Source organism: Salmo salar, chromosome 17 (genome assembly GCF_965601325.2).
Source record: "Salmo salar chromosome 17, fSalSal1, whole genome shotgun sequence".
NCBI classification, from domain to species: domain Eukaryota; kingdom Metazoa; phylum Chordata; class Actinopteri; order Salmoniformes; family Salmonidae; genus Salmo; species Salmo salar.
In genome coordinates this window covers 16257819-16274290 of record NC_138307.1, presented here as the reverse complement: position 1 = coordinate 16274290, position 16472 = coordinate 16257819, and the positions used below count along the sequence as shown (strand labels likewise).

The window sequence follows — 16472 nt, the reverse complement described above, 5'->3', positions numbered from 1 at the left end:
TGTCAAGAAGGAGTACCAGAGGAACGAGAGAGCCAAGGAGAGGAATAGGAAACACTATTAATAAATACGGCCGGCAGGTAGGCAGGCAGGCAGGTAGGTAGGCAGGTAGGTAGGCAGGCAGGCAGGCAGGCAGGTAGGCAGGCAGGCAGGCAGGTAGGTAGGCAGGCAGTCGGGTAGGTAGGTAGGCAGGCAGGCAGGCAGGCAGGCAGGCAGGCAGGCAGGCAGGCAGTCGGGTAGGTAGGTAGGGTAGGTAGGTAGGTAGGTAGGTAGGTAGGTAGGTAGGTAGGCAGGTAGGCAGGCAGGCAGGCAGGTAGGCAGGTAGACAGGCAGGAGGGTAGGTCGGCAGGCAGGTAGGGAGGTAGATAGGCAGGTAGGCAGGCAGGCAGGTAGTCAGCCAGGCAGGCAGTTAGGTAGGCAGGCAGGCAGGTAGTCAGGCAGGCAGTTAGGTAGTAAGGCGGGTAGGTGGGTAGGTAGGTAGGTAGGTAGGCAGGTAGGTACGTAGGTGAGTAGGTGGGTAGGCAGGTAGGTAGGTAGGTAGGTGGGTAGGCGGATAGGGAGGTAGGTAGGTAGGTGATAGGGAGGTAGGCAGGTAGGTAGGTAGATAGGCAGGTGGGTAGGTAGGTGGGTAGGTAGGTAGGTAGGCGGATAGGTAGGTAGGTAGGCGGGTAGGTAGGTAGGTAGGTAGGCGGGTAGATAGGTAGGTAGGCGGGTAGATAGGTAGGTAGGTAGGTAGGCGGGTAGGTAGGCAGGTAGGTAGGCGGATAGGTAGGTAGGTGGATAGGGAGGAAGGTAGGTAGGTAGGTAGATAGGCAGGTGGGTAGGTAGGTAGGTAGGTAGGTAGGTAGGTAGGTAGGTAGGTAGATAGGCAGGTAGGCAGGCAGGCAGGTAGTCAGCCAGGCAGGCAGTTAGGTAGGCAGGCAGGCAGGTAGTCAGGCAGGCAGTTAGGTAGTAAGGCGGGTAGGTGGGTAGGTAGGTAGGTAGGTAGGCAGGTAGGTACGTAGGTGAGTAGGTGGGTAGGCAGGTAGGTAGGTAGGTAGGTGGGTAGGCGGATAGGGAGGTAGGTAGGTAGGTGATAGGGAGGTAGGCAGGTAGGTAGGTAGATAGGCAGGTGGGTAGGTAGGTGGGTAGGTAGGTAGGTAGGCGGATAGGTAGGTAGGTAGGCGGGTAGGTAGGTAGGTAGGTAGGCGGGTAGATAGGTAGGTAGGCGGGTAGATAGGTAGGTAGGTAGGTAGGCGGGTAGGTAGGCAGGTAGGTAGGCGGATAGGTAGGTAGGTGGATAGGGAGGAAGGTAGGTAGGTAGATAGGCAGGTGGGTAGGTAGGTAGGTAGGTAGGTAGGTAGGTAGGTAGGTAGGTAGGTAGGTAGGTAGGTAGGTAGGTAGGTAGGTAGGTAGGTAGGTAGGTAGGTAGGTAGGTAGGTAGGTAAGCGGATAGGTAGGTAGGTGGATAGGGAGGTAGGCAGGTAGGTAGGTAGATAGGCAGGTGGGTAGGTAGATGGGTAGGTAGGTAGGTAGGTAGGTAGGTAGGTAGGTAGGTAGGTAGGTAGGCGGATAGGTAGGTAGGTAGGTAGGTAGGTAGGTAGGCGGGTAGGTAGGTAGGTAGGTAGGTAGGCAGGTAGATAGGTAGGTAGGTAGGTAGGCGGGTAGGTAGGCAGGTAGGTAGGCGGATAGGTAGGTAGGTAGGCGGGTAGGTAGGTAAGTGGATAGGGAGGTAGGTAGGTAGGTAGGTAGGTAGGTAGGTAGGTTGGTTGGTAGGTCGGTAGGCAGGTGTGTAGGTAGGTAGGTAGGTAGGCAGGTGTGTAGGTAGGTAGGTAGGTAGGTAGGTAGGTAGGTAGGTAGGTAGGTAGGTAGGTAGGTAGGTAGGTAGGTAGATAGGCAGGTGGGTAGATAGGTGGGTAGGTAGGTAGGTAGGTAGGTAGGTAGGTAGGTAGGTAGGTAGGTAGGTAGGTAGGTAGGTAGGTAGGTAGGTAGGCGGATAGGTAGGTAGGTAGGCGGGTAGGTAGGTAGGTGGATAGGGAGGTAGGTAGGTAGGTAGGTAGATAGGCAGGTGGTAGGTAGGTAGGTAGGTAGGTAGGCGGATAGGTAGGTAGGTGGATAGGGAGGTAGGCAGGTAGGTATATAAGTAGACATATAGAGAGGGAGATCATGTCTTTGATGTATTGATGCTGTCTACTGCTGCAGCGTGTTAGGCTTTGGTTAGAGGAGAGGAGAGGGGCATCACCCAGCTTATCTTAGAGGACATCAGTAAAGGCTGAGGGAGGATGCCCTTGGACATGTTCTCATTCCCACAACACTGTATGACTACCTCTAACGTTCTATGTCTAACTTGGTGGAAACTTTACTAATATACATACTGTAGATACATACACATGAATGGTAAAAATATAGTTACTACAAGGTATACTCCAAGGATATTCATTGATCATTTACCGGCCATGCACAAATGTGTTGCAACAGCCCCTGTAGTCCATTGTGATCTATAGGAGGTTCTCTGTTACATATCAGTGGGGTAAATACCAGGGAAAATGAGCTTGTGCAGACTGGCCCTCTGAGTCCATGTTTGTGGATGGACCATAATGGATTCTTAAAGCGATGAATGGCTTATAGGCATGACAGCCATGTTTCAGCGGGATGGGCTTATCCACGGCACAGGGCACAAAGGATATTAGGGAATCAGCGTAAAGCGCAGAGGAGACGACGACAGGAATAAAGCCTTGGCTCGCTGGTAAGCCCTCTTCCTCCTCCCTCGCCAGCCAGACCAGCCTGGAAACGTACGTGGTGGAGACGATGAAGCAAGAAGACTTGGCACACAGCCATATTGTGTGTTCATATCCCCATTACTTGTTGTGTGGTTCATTTTGTGGGCCAAAGCCAACAATTAATAAGTGTCACTCAATCTGCCATCATAGTGACTGGAGGTCATCGTTGTCTGTTGTGGCAGTGTCTTTCAGGATGAATGTCTGCTGGAATGCCTTGGTAATCCATATGGAACAATGACTGGATTGGATGGAAGCCAATTTCCTAATGACTGTGAGTGAGCGAGGTAGCCTATCATAGATGTGCCAACAAGCAACCATGCATCCATAATATAGGCCCAATATATGAATGTACTTCTCCTTATACCGTATATCTCTTTCAGTCTAACAGTTGGCAAGGTATTTGTTATCTATTTAGATATATTTTGAACAAAGCGCAGAAATCCAGATTAATAAAATGCTGTCATTTAATAAAACACATTACAAAAACAAAAACGAACAGTGTCTTGTTTGAAGTAATTACAACCTAGTGTCATGTTTCACAGTTTACACATGAAGAACTCTCTCCTCGGCGCGCACGCACACACGAATATCTCCACAACACAATCTGCTGAGGCTCCCCTGTCCTGTCAGAGTGGGACTGAGGCAGAGGTTTGATTTATGTGGCACCCCTCACCCCCCACTGTGAATTAGAGACCACGGGTCGAACACTATTTTTCTTTGTGAGCAGGAGCATGCTCGTGGCTAAAACCAGGGCAAACACCGTTTATCATTAGCTTGACGATAACATTCCTTAGGCGAATTAACCACGCCACCATATCGACTGGCACGGGCCGGGAGTCTGCGCCCCTTCACTTTGATTCATCTCCCAGAATTCCCATTCCAACTCTATCGAAGTAATCTCAGTGAAGAAACAGCATTGATCTCTAAACACCACACACACACACACACACACACACACACACACACACACACACACACACACACACACACACACACACACACACACACACACACACACACACACACACACACACACACACACACCACACACACACACACACACACACACACACACACACACACACACACACACACCAGGTCTGCAGTGTACTTCTTACCTCTTCTTCTAGATGCACAAAGGATCTGGACTTGCATACTACTTAATAGGCCTATGAAGTGATGTTTACCCTTGCCCATTCATGTACTGTAATGCTAGCACCTTACAGTCCATTCACAAACCTATTGCTGCTCACTGCCTTGTGCCTCAGTCTCTCAATAATATCAAATAAGTCTATGTACAAGTGGAGGCTGTTGAGGGGAGGACGGCTGATAATAACGTCTGGAATGGAGTAAACGGAATGGCATTCAGTTTAATTGATACCATTCAACTGATTCCTCTCCAGTCATTACCACGAGCCCGTCCTCCCCAGTTAAGGTGCCACCAACCTCCTGTGGTATGTACTATGTATCCTACTTTAGTCAAATATTGAAAGACGCCAACAGCACCTATGCTTATTGTATCTAAAAGTAGAACGTAAAAAAAAAAAAGAACATTCTAGAAACATTTTATTACAAACAATAAGGAAAAGCAATAACAACTAGAGATTTTAAATAGGAGATTTTTACAGCAGTGCGGTGATTCTAGTTACAAGGTCAGTCAACTTTAGAGATGTACGGTATATTCATGTTTACTTACTCATTCATGTCATGACTAGAGTGAAACATATCCCATCAGATCACCCAGATGTGATTGAACAGGAGTATGACTTTTCTGAAGACTCAGGTGTTCCTCTAGGACATAGGAGGTTATTTTACCTGACACAGGGTCACAGTCCCTGTGTCACCCCTTACATAAAACCCTGGGTAGACGGGCTCAGTGAATGTAGAGTGGAATGTGTGCAAGTGGGTCAGTGTGTCAGAGGAGACGCTGTAGAAGGACAGAGTGCCGGACGGCCAGTCCAGATACACTCCTACTCTGCTGGAGCGGGACGAGGGGACAGGTATGTCAGTTCTCTTATAATTGTGCCTGGCAGAGTAACTGTCATAAAATCTGTTCAGATTCCAGGACTTGTCATTGGCTCCAAGCCGACTGGCAGGACCCTTTCCTCTCCTGCTGATTCCTTTATATGTTACTGCTATACAAGCCCTCCCACTCAACTCTACCTCCCAGTAACAGCACCCAGTCAGACCCTCTCTACACAGCACCTGTTCATAGTCCTCAAATCTCTCTGGGTGATCTGAATACGGCTGCTCCTTCCAGGTCCATTCCACCTTCCTGTTCTCCTCAGACAGAGAGAGGGTTCTGTGTGCTGTGTTTGGGTCCAGTGTGAGATCACATGCATCTAAATGGGGGAGACCAGGATTGAAATATACTGTATTTGGGAAAAAACACTTGGAAAACATGTATTTGAACATACACAGTATTTACACAAACATTTAAATACTCCCATGCATTTGACCCAGGTCTGTTTGGTATTTGAAATAATGTATTCTGGAATATTAAAAAAATATACTTTAAAGTACTTCCATTAGAAGAAGTTGATGAGGGCCACATTATTTGTGAAAATACACAGAAAATAAGCATTTAAATAACACATAATCGAACACATGTATTTAAACCCAGGTCCAACACAAACAGCATATGTTCATGAATTAAACAAAAAACTCACATTTTTGGGGCCCTGATTTTAACCTGCACCCTCTACCATGGTCCACACTGTAGGAAAAGCAGTGGAATAGACAGTGAATTAGTCTCTCACACACACACACACACACACACACACACACACACACACACACACACACACACACACACACACACACACACACACACACACACACACACACACAGAGGAAGGAGACATACTGGGGAATACATTGTGTTACACTGAGTACTGATTGATTCAAAACCTCTACATACTTGAGTTTCTCCAGTTTACAGTGTGGATCCTCCCGTATAGCATAGAGCAGCTTCACTCCTGAGTCTCCTGGGTCATTGTAGCTCAGGTCCAGCTCTCTCAGGTGGGAGGGGTTTGACCTCAGAGCTGAAGCCAGAGCAGCACATCCTTCCTCTGTGACCTGACAGCCTGACAGCCTGCATCATGATTTCACATGAACATAAAAAATGACAGATGCATTTTGCTTCTTCTCTCAAAGCTGATATGGTTTAAACTTCAGTCTAAAATGTGATGTTCACATTGACTTCTGGATTATGATAAGGTACTGTACGTAGTACTAAACTATTTCAGACACTTCTAAACCATGTTGCTCACAAACAACGAGCATGGCTACAATATTGCTAAAACATTATTGCTGAATTAATTATTGGAGAAAATGAAAATGATGTGGATTTAAAACGTTTGTTTTACAGGACTTTTGTTTTGCAGTATTGAATCTGAAAGTTAATTAAACTGAAATTGGCCTCTAAACACATGTTGATCTAATGAATAATTATTACTTGTTGAAGTACAGGAATACTCACTTCAGTGTCACCAGTTTACATTGTGGACTTTGCAGTCCAGCAGAGAGTAGCTTCACTCCTAAATCCTGCAGGTCGTTGCCACTCAGGTCCAGCTCTTCCAAGTGTGAGGAGATGAGAGCTGTGCCCAGAGCTTTGCAGCATCGGTTTGAGAGGTTACATTGATTCAGCCTAAATTAGATGTTTAAAACGGACAATTTGAGGTTTTACAGCATGTTATTTGAGAAGTAGCATAGCAGTATAAAAATATATATATATATTCATTGAAATATTTCTTCCTGATGATCTGTATTTAAAATGTCCTAACAGTTACTCACAAGGCTGTTCTGGAGGCTTTGACTACTGGCAGCATCCTCAGAAGACCCTCATCTGATCTAAAGTATTTCTTCAGGTCAAACACATCCAGCTCTTCTTTTGAAGACAGCAACACAAACACCAGAGCTGAAAACAGTGCAGGTGACAGTTTGGTTGCTGAGAGACTTCCTGAGCTCAGGTAACTTTGGATCTCCTTCACTAGAGAATGGTCACTCAGCTCACTCAGACAGTGGAACAGATTGATGCATCTCTCCGGAGACGGATTCTTCCTGATCTTCATCTTGATGTACTCAACTATTTCCTCACTGGTCTGTGAGCTGCTTCCTGTCTGTGTCAGTAGGCCTTGTAGGAGAGTCTGATTGGACTCCAGTGAGAGGCCCAGAAGGAAACGGAGGAACAGGTCCAGGTGTCCATTCTTACTCTTTAGGGCCTTGTCCACTGCACTCTTGACTAAGTTCATCATAGGTTGGTGTTTCCGCAATATCCGCAAAAATGAGTTCTGTTGGACCAGTGGGTTTTTATTGCAGTTTATGAATGTGAGAAACACATAAACAGCAGCAAGACACTCCTGGATGCTCAGATGCACAAAGCTGAACACTTTCTTCTGACTGGTCCTCCCCTCCACCTTAAATATCTCGGTGCACAAACCTGAGTGCACAGATGCTTTTATGACTCCAATGCCACACTCTGTCAGGTCTTCCTCATAGAAGATGAGATATCCCTTCTCCAGCTGATGAAATGCCAGCTCGCCAAGTTTGAGGACTATGTTGTCACTTTCTACGGAGTTCTTTTTTGCTCTTATCCTGTCTGTCTGAAAGATCAGGAAGTGTAAGTACGTCTCAGTCAGGGTTTTGGGCAACTCTCCACTCCCTGCTTCATCCAACAGCTTCTTTAGAACAGTGGCTAAAATCCAACAGAACGCTGGTATGTGGCACATGATGTGGAGGCTCCTTGATGACTTGACATGGTTGATGATTCTGCTGGCCAGTTTCTCATCACTAATTTTCTTCTTGAAGTACTCCTCCTTCTGTGGGTCATTGAACCCTTGTACCTCTGTCCACTGGTGGATGTGTTGACGAGGGATCTGATTGGCTGCAGCAGGTCGGGACGTTATCCAGATGAGTGCAGAGGGGAGGAGCTCTCCTGTGATGAGGTTTGTGATCAGTTGGTCTAGCGAGGCTGGCTTTGTGTCGTCTGTCAGAACCTTACTGTTGAAGTTCAGAGGAAGTCGACTCTCGTCCAGACCATCAAAGATGAGCAGAACTTTAGAACCTTCCCCCAGGGTCTTCACCGGTCCCATGACACTGAAGAATTGATGAAGCAGTTCAATCAGACTGCAGTCCTTTCCCCCCATATTAGAATTAATTTGGCAAAAAGGAAGTGGAAAGATGAAATCAATGTCTTGGTTCTCCTTTCCTTCTGCCCAGTCGTGAATAAACTTCTGAACGCAGACAGTCTTTCCCACGCCAGCGATGCCCAGTGTAAGCCCTGTTCTGATTGGCTTCTTTTGATCAGGTCGGGGTTTGAAAATGTTGTTGGCTTCAATAATGGTCTCTCCTGTGGCTGGTGTTCTGGATTCCAGATGTATGACCTCATGCTCATCTCTGACCCCTCCCCAGGCCCCCTCGATCACATGGAGCTCAGTGTAGATCTGGTCTAGGTAGATGGAATCACCTTCCTTTGACGTCCCCTCATATATACAGCCGTACTTATTCTTAAGGAAGGATTTCAGTTTGTCTTGGACTGCAAGAAAAAACAAAGATCCAGTGAGTTGACTTTTTATATTACTGCCATGGTAACGGTATGTGTGTGTGTGTATTGACGTCCTTATGACATGTTTTGGTCAGGTTGTTTTGTCAAACGTCTTTTTAGAGACCATAAATGACCTGGTTCTCACACCAGATAACAACCAAAATATGACGTATTTCACATGTCTCGATGTCGTCATGAAAGAACACGTCTTTACCAAGTTGTTATCTGGTTATCTAAGACACTGCATCTCAGCGCTAGAGGCGTCACTACAGACAACCTGGTTCGAATTCAGACTGTATCTCAACCGGCCGTGATTGGGAGTCCCATAGGGCGGCACAAAATTGGCCCAGTGTCGTCCGAGTTTGGCCGGTCTAGGCCGTCATTGTAAATAAGAATTTGTTCTTAACTGACTTGCCTAGTTAAATAAAGGTTATATTTAAAAAATAATCTGGTATACAGTGCATTCGGAAAGTATTCAGACCCTTTCCCTTTTTCCACATTTTGTTACATTACAGCCTTATTTTAAAAAGTATTAAATTAAACTATTTCCTCAATCTACACACAATAGCTCATAATGACAAAGCGAAAACATTTTTTTAGAAATGTTTGCAAATGTATTAAAAATAAAAAACATAAAAACCTTAGATAAGTATTCAGACCCTTTGCTATGAGACTGTTTCCATTGATCATCCTTGAGATGTTTATACAACTTGACTGGAGTCCACCGGTTGTAAATTCAATTGATTGGACATGATTTGGAAAGGCACACACCTGTCTATATAAGGTCCCACAGTTAACAGTGCATGTCAGAGCAAAAACCAAGCCATGAGGTCAAAGGAATTGTCCGTAGAGATCCGAGACAGGATTGTGTCGAGGCACAGATCTGGAGAAGGGTACCGAAACATCTGCAGCATTGAAGGTCCCCAAGAACACAGTGGCTTCCATCATTCTTAAATGGAAGAAGTTTGGAAGCATCAAGACTCTTCCTAGAGCTGGCCGCCCTGCCAAACTGAGCAATTGGGGGAGAAGAGCCTTGGTCAGGGAGGTGAACAAGAACCCGATGGTCACTCTGACAGAGTTCCAGAGTTCCTCTGTAGAGATGGGAGAACCTTCCAGCAGGACAACCATCTCTCCAGCACTCTACCAATCAGGCCTTTATGGTAGAGTGACCAGATGGAAGCCCCAGGGGCCTGCGCCCGCTTGGGGCCAGGCCCTGACCCCAGACCGCCGTCCGGTCGGCCGTTGCCGACGCGGAGGGCCAGGACGTCTCTGAATATCCTTGAGTGGCCTAGCCAGAATCTGGACTTAAACCCGATCAAACATTTTTGGAGAGAATATATTCAGCAGCGCTCCCCATCCAACCTGACAGAGCTTAAGAGGATCTGCAGAGAATAATGGGAGAAACTCCCCAAATACAAGTGTGCCAAGTTTGTAGCGTCATACCCAAGAAGACTCGAGGCTGTAATCGCTGCCAAAGGTGCTTGAACAAAAGTTCTGAGTAAAGGGTCTAAATACTTATGTAAATGTGATATCAGCTTAAAATGTTTAATACATTTGCAAAACAATCTAAAAACCTGTTTTTGCTTTGTCATTACGGGGTGTTGTATGAATATTGATGAGGGTGGAAAAACAATTTAATCTGAATACTTTCAGAATGCACTGTATCCGGTCTTCTCAACCAGAACCAGTTTCCTACTAGAATATAACATCATAATGAAGTCACCTGTCCATAGCCATGCGAATTAGCGGTGCTGAAGGTGCTGCAGCTAATACATTTAAGTACATTTGGCAAATGTATATAATTATGGCTGTACAGAAATAAATAAACAAAATACCAGGCTACACAAGAGAGCATAATCTAGCCACCAAGGAGCAATAGCTTATCTTAAAAAATGTGGCTATTGGTTGCATTCAAGACAAGGTCATTGTTATTGATCTCAGTTTGTCAGTGTCAGAGTATAGGCTGTGATTTCATGTAAAACGATGTAGAATTGCATGAATTAAAGCCGCCCCCACCCGCCGGTCAGCACCTCCAACTCAAAACATTATCCTGCTGCTATTACCATGTTCACATGCTCGTCGGGACTTCCTATTTTCTAGTTGTGATGTCGGAAATGCGACGGTTTCATTATTGTGCTTTTTTATTTAACCTTTATTTAACTTGGCACGTCAGTTAAGAACAAATTCTTATTTACAATGACGGCCTACACTGGCCAAACCCGGACGACGTTCGGCCATTTGTTCGCCGCCCTATGGGACTCCCAATCACGGCCGGTTGTGATACAGCTAGCTTGATAAGATAGATAACAATGCTAATAATAAAATTAGCAAGCTTGCTTAACATTGACAATATGGTCAAACTAGATACATTATCCATATTGATGATGTCGTAGTTGTCAAAAATAGATTTATTGTCATCTTTTGGTTGAGAAGGTCAAAGGTCAATCACCACAACATTTTCTCTGAGTTTCCCACTTGTAAGTGCAACATCGAGGGTCGTTCAAGTGAAACTTCCCAGTCGGAACTAATGTGGCGGATGAATCAGAATTAGTTGGGTAACATAGATAATTAAGATGTTTTATTAGCATAATATGTTTATGTGAGATACTTGTCATTAGAAAGTATCCCTTTGGACCCTGGTGTCTTCCAGTTGCACTTTTCCCTTAGCTGGGGCTCAGTCACTTGGGGCCCAGAGAGGGGAGAGGTCAGGCTTGTCTTTTAAACATGTCCCTGAAGAGGACAGAATGGAACATTGTCTTCATATGTGAATGTGTCTTTACCTATTCTTAAACCATGTGAAGGGATGGCGTGATTAATGGGGAACTAATTATTTGTCTCCACAATGTCTGTGCGCAAGTCACTCCCCTCAGTGAGCTTGTCCAGGAATGGGATCAAGAGACATTTCTGATTTTTATTTAACTAGGCAAGTCAGTTAAGAACAAATTGTTATTTGCAATGACGGCCTAGGAACAGTGGGTTAACTGCCTTGTTCAGGGGCAGAATGACAGATTTTTATCTTGTCAGCTCGGGGATTTGGTCCAGCAACCTTTAGTTTACCAGCCCAACTCTCTAACCACTAGGCTACCTTCCGTCCGATAACTCCAATAGTATGTGAACACGGCATATGCACGTTTCAAATTCTGCCCGCTGGGTGCTGTTGTGTTGATTCAAACAGCTTACCTCTGACTTCTAAAACCACTAGAGCACTCGGGGCTGAAAGAGAGAGAGAGAGAGAGAGAGAGAGAGAGAGAGAGAGAGAGAGAGAGAGAGAAAGAAAGCTTTTTTAGTACATCAATTTCGTCTGGGATTTTCTGCTGCCTGCCGTGTTTCGCTGCTTGTTATGTAAAAATGATAATAATCTTAAAAGTTGAATAATTGTCTAACCTGCTGCTTCTGTTTTCTTAAACTCATTGTACTGGTTCTTTAACCTATCAGACAGTTGATTCAGATTCATCTTCCTCAGGATTTCCAGTGAGATCTTCACAGCTCCGTCAGGACTGTAGGTCTCCACCATCTTGTTTGTAATGTCCAGTCTGTCAGCATTCTCCAGCTGGCTCACTGGAATGTGAGGAAAGCCTTCCAGCACGTCCTGGGTCAGGTGCCATTTAAACATCTTTAGATTTCCATTATCAAGGTCCTCCAGAGTGGCCAGCAGAAGCTCAGCAACAGAAGGCATTTTGGATCACTGAGGATAAGACATGAGGAAGTTATCTGCAATAGACTTTAGATACACATGACTAATCTGCCATGGTAGTCATGCAGCATTCTTAAAAGTCGAATGCATCCAAGCCAAGCCCCCTACTGGGGAAAATCATTACAGTCTCACCGGTGTAGCTAGTGTCGTGGACGAATCAGAATTAGTTGGGTAACATAGATAATTAAGATGTTTTATTAGTATAATATGCTTATTTGAGGTACTTGTCATTAGAAAGTGTCCATTGGACTCTGGTGTCTTTTCAGTTGCATGTCTACCTTAGCTGGGGCTCAGACACTTGGGGCCCAGAGAGGGGAGAGGTCAGATTTGTCGTCATGGGAATGTGTCTTTACCTATTTCTTAAACCATGTGAATGGATGGCGTGATTAATGGGGAACCAATGACTTGTTTCCACAATGTCTGTGAGCAAGTCACTCCCTCCTTTTCTTTATTGTGGGGAGGATTATGGCAGTAAATGGACCCTTGTATGTCCTCTCTTAGATCTCACACTTAACCTGCGATAATATATGGCCTAGAGGCTCACTCCCTCCAGTGAGCCTGTCCAGGAGTGGGGTCAAGAGGGGGTTTGCTTGAGATGGGAGTATCTAGAGTTGACAATTGATATATGCCATTGGATGAAATAGTTCTGTTCAATACCGTACCAGGGAGGGACGGTTCTAAGGAGACCAGATACTGGGCTATACCATTAATCCTGTTGACATAGCAGTTACTGTCTGATGTGTTTTATTGATATCTGTCATACAAAACGTAACCTTTGTGAACTGTTACTAAGTATCTGTGGTTTGTCAATGTATGTTGAAGGGGCTGTATCGTTGCTATAAAAGATCCCTTTGCCATTCTGTAAGCACCTCATTAAATTATTCATTCGAGAGAATGCATTATTGGGGGTCAAGAACTTTTGCAAAAGTATCTTAAGTATTAAAGATGTAGTTTTAACTCGGACTGGTGTGTTTGTAAATCCTCATTTGGTAATGCGGAAATTAGCCACCACACTAGTCAGGTGTATTAGTACTGGGCTGAAACTAAAGCCTGCACACCTAGCTCTCCAGGACCAGGATTTTCTTGTGACTCAAGCTAGAAAGTGTCTATAACCGACATTACTGGCTAAGTGAAAAACAACACTTTGAATATGCAGTGCATTCAGAAAGTATTCATACCCCTTCCCTTTTTCCACATTTTGTTACTGTCACGTCCTGACCATAGAGAGCTCGTATTTTTCTATGGTAGAGTAGGTCAGGGCGTGACTGGGGGGGGGGGGGGGGGTTGTCTAGTTTAATTTTTCTATGTTGGGGTTTTCGTATGATTCCCAATTAGAGGCAGCTGGTCATCGTTGTCTCTAATTGGGGATCATATTTAAGTAGTTGTTTTTCCCACTCGTGTTTGTGGGAGATTATTTTGAGTTAGTGCATGTTGCACCTTTTCGTCACGGTTTGTTGTTTTGTTTATAGTTTGTCTTGCATAGTTTCACATATAAATAAAGATGTGGAACGATACCCACGCTGTGCCTTGGTTTCCTTCATATGACGAACGTGACAGTTACCTTACAGCCTTATTCTAAAATGGATTAAATACAATGTTTTCCTCGTCAATCTACACACATTACACCATAATGACAAAGTGAAAACAGGTTTTTAAAATGTTAGCAATTTTTTTTACAAATCCAAAACAAAAATACCTTATTTACGCAAGTATTCAGACACATTGCTATGAGACTCGAAATGGAGTACAGGTGCATCCTGTTTCCATTGATCATCCTTGAGTCCACCTGTGGTAAAGTCAATTGATTGGACATCATTTGGAATGGCACACACCTGTCTATATAAGCTCCCACAGTTGATAGTGCATGTCAGAGCAAAAACCAAGCCATGAGGTCGAAGGAATTGTCCTTTGAGCTCCGAGACAGGATTGTGTCGGGGAACAGATCTGGGGAATGTCTGCAGCATTGAAGGTCCCCAAGAACACAGTGGCCTCCATCATTCTTAAATGGAAGAAGTTTGGAACCACCAAGACTCTTCCTAGAGCTGGTCCCCTGGTCAAACTGACCAATCAGGGGAGAAGGGCCTTGGTCAGGGAGGTGACCAAGAACCTGATGGTCACTCTGACAGAGCTCCAGAGTTCCTCTGTGGAGATGGGAGAACCTTCCAGAAGGACAACAATCTCTGCAGCACTCCACCAATCAGGCCTTTACGGTAGAGTGGCCAGACGGAAGCCACTCCTCAGTAAAAAAGGAACATTACAGCCCGCTTGCAGTTTGACAAAAGGCACCAAAAGGACTCTGACCATGAGAAACAACATTTTCTGGTCTGATGAAACCAACATTGAACTCTTTGGCCTGAATGCAAAGCGTCACGTCTGGAGGAAACCTGGCACCATCCCTACGGTGAAGCATAGCGGTGGCAGAATCATGCTGTGGGGATGTTTTTCAGAAGCAGGGACTGGGACAATTGTCGAGGGAAAGATGAATGGAGAGAAGTACAGAGAGATCTTGATGAAAACCTACTCCAGAGCGCTCAGGACCTCAGACTGGGGCAAAGGTTCACCTTCCAACAGGACAACAAACCTAAGCACACTGCCAAGACAAAGCAGAAGTGGCTTCGGGACAAGTATCTGAATGTCCTTGAGTGGCCCAGCCAGAGCACAGACTTGAACCCGATCAAACATCTCTGGAGAGACCTGAAAATAGCTGTGCAGCGACGCTCCCCACCTAACCTGGCAGAGCTTGAGAGGATCTGCAGAGAAGAAGGGGAGAAACTGCCCAAATACAGGTGTGCCAAGCTTGTACCCAAGAAGACTCGAGTACTGAGTAAAGGGTCTAAATACTTATGTAAATGTAATAATTACTTTTTTTATTTGTATAAATTAGCAAACATTTCTAAAAACCTGTTTTTGCATTGTTATTATGGGGTATTGCATGTAGACTGATGAGGGGAAAACACAATTGAATCAATTTTAGGATAAGGCTGTAACCTAACAAAATGTGGAAAAAGTCAAGGGGTCTAAATAATTTCCAAATGCACTGTATCACTAACACACGACCCAACAACTTACAGTAGTGATCATTAATTTATTTCTCCCCTTTGTGTGAAGCTCTGCTCTTCATTCTGGTGAACTGAAGGGAGAGTCAAGGTACAAAGTGTTTCACTGATCCACCTCCTCCGTGTAGGAACCAGTTGGTCACCAACATTGTATCACCACTGTAAGCCTAAACATGTTGTAACAGAGAGAAGAATGACGGTGAATATGTTGGTACATCAAACAGAATTCAAGTGTACACACCCAAATATACTCACAGTCAGTGGTGGAAAGTACTTAAGTAAAAATACTTTAAAGTACTACTTAAGTTGTTTTTTGGGGTATCTGTACTTTACTACTTATAGTGTTGACAACTTTTACTTCACTACATTCCTAAATAAAATGATGTACTTTTTACTCCATACATTTTCCCTGACACCCAAAAGTACTAGTTACATGTTGAATGCTTAGCAGGACAGGAACATGGTCCAATTCACACACTTATCAAGAGAACATCCCTGATCATCCCTACTGCCTCCAATTTGGCAGACTCACTAAACACAAATGCTTAGTTTAAATGTCTCAGTGTTGAAGTGTGTCCCTAGCTATCCGTAAAACAAGAAAATCATGCTGTCTGGTTTGATTAATATATGGAATTTTAAATGATTTATACCTGTACTTTTAAATTTGATACTTAGGTATATTTTAGCAATTACATTTACATTTGATACTTAATTTTAAACCAAATACTTTTACTCAAGTAGTATTTTACTGGGTGACTTTCACTTTTACTTGAGTCATTTTCTATTAAGGTATCTTTACTTTTACTCAAGTATGACAATTGGGTACTTTTTCCACCACTGCTCACAGTTCACAAGCCATTTCCTCATGTCCATCAGTAAGCCCTTCCTCTCCACCAAGTACAAGTTAATTATTAACTACACAAACACTTCATATAGAGCTAACAAACTGGTTTGATAAAATGTAAATTTAAAGAAAAACATTGTGAGGCACTACCTCCTTTTAACAGTGTCTGTACTGATCCACGTCTGACTTAACACATACCATTAAGTCAATGTTCTCTTACTCAGTCCAGGCGATACTACTCTCCCTTATACTATATAACCCTTACTCCATTCACTCACTCTGCTCTGTCGTGTGGATTCATTTCGGAAATATTTACTTTATGTCATCTCCGTTTTGAAGATGATATTCTACTTTGTCGTCTCATAATAGATCCTGTGCAACAAATCGTTTTTTTACGGTTAACTTTTCCGGAGGACTTTACAAAACACCAGGAAGCCGCAGTGGAGAGAATAACTTCTTAAAGGAAAAGTTCAGTATTTTAACATTTGGAAACTAGCAATGGGTGGAAACTCCCTCCGGCCGAAATGTAGTAACATTGTAACAGTTACATTGTAATACAAATGTATTTGCTATCGAC

The 16472-nt window shown here is 44.3% G+C and overlaps 1 protein-coding gene across 3 annotated transcripts; it reads right to left on the bottom strand.

Moving 5' to 3' along the window:
- Window positions 1–3202: 3202 nt before the first annotated feature.
- LOC123728169 (NACHT, LRR and PYD domains-containing protein 3) lies at window positions 3203–16464 on the bottom strand. Of its 3 annotated transcripts, none has more exons than XM_045698985.2 (9): window positions 16094–16464; window positions 15065–15218; window positions 11686–11986; window positions 11482–11514; window positions 6552–8292; window positions 6238–6405; window positions 5677–5850; window positions 5426–5472; window positions 3203–5098 (listed from the first exon to the last, which is right to left on the bottom strand). In XM_045698985.2, the coding sequence occupies exons 3-9, from the start codon at window positions 11975–11977 to the stop codon at window positions 4563–4565; spliced, it is 2991 nt and encodes a 996-aa protein (XP_045554941.2). In that variant the 5' UTR covers window positions 11978–11986; window positions 15065–15218; window positions 16094–16464; the 3' UTR covers window positions 3203–4562. The 3 variants fall into 3 exon arrangements, with proteins under 3 accessions (XP_045554941.2, XP_045554940.2, XP_045554943.2); XM_045698984.2 differs by having other exon boundaries at window positions 16174–16464; XM_045698987.2 differs by having other exon boundaries at window positions 16212–16464.
- Window positions 16465–16472: the final 8 nt, after the last annotated feature.

Bases quoted from the DNA above. Each gene is read 5' to 3' on its own strand.
- LOC123728169 (XM_045698985.2), bottom strand. From the start codon at position 11,977: ATGCCTTCTGTTGCTGAGCTTCTGCTGGCCACTCTGGAGGACCTTGAT. The intron at 8,293-11,481 runs GTAAGCTGTTTG...TTTTTCTTGCAG, and splicing joins AGTGGTTTTAGAAGTCAGAG to TCCAAGACAAACTGAAATCC. The intron at 6,406-6,551 runs GTGAGTAACTGT...CATCTAATTTAG, and splicing joins AAAGCCTCCAGAACAGCCTT to GCTGAATCAATGTAACCTCT.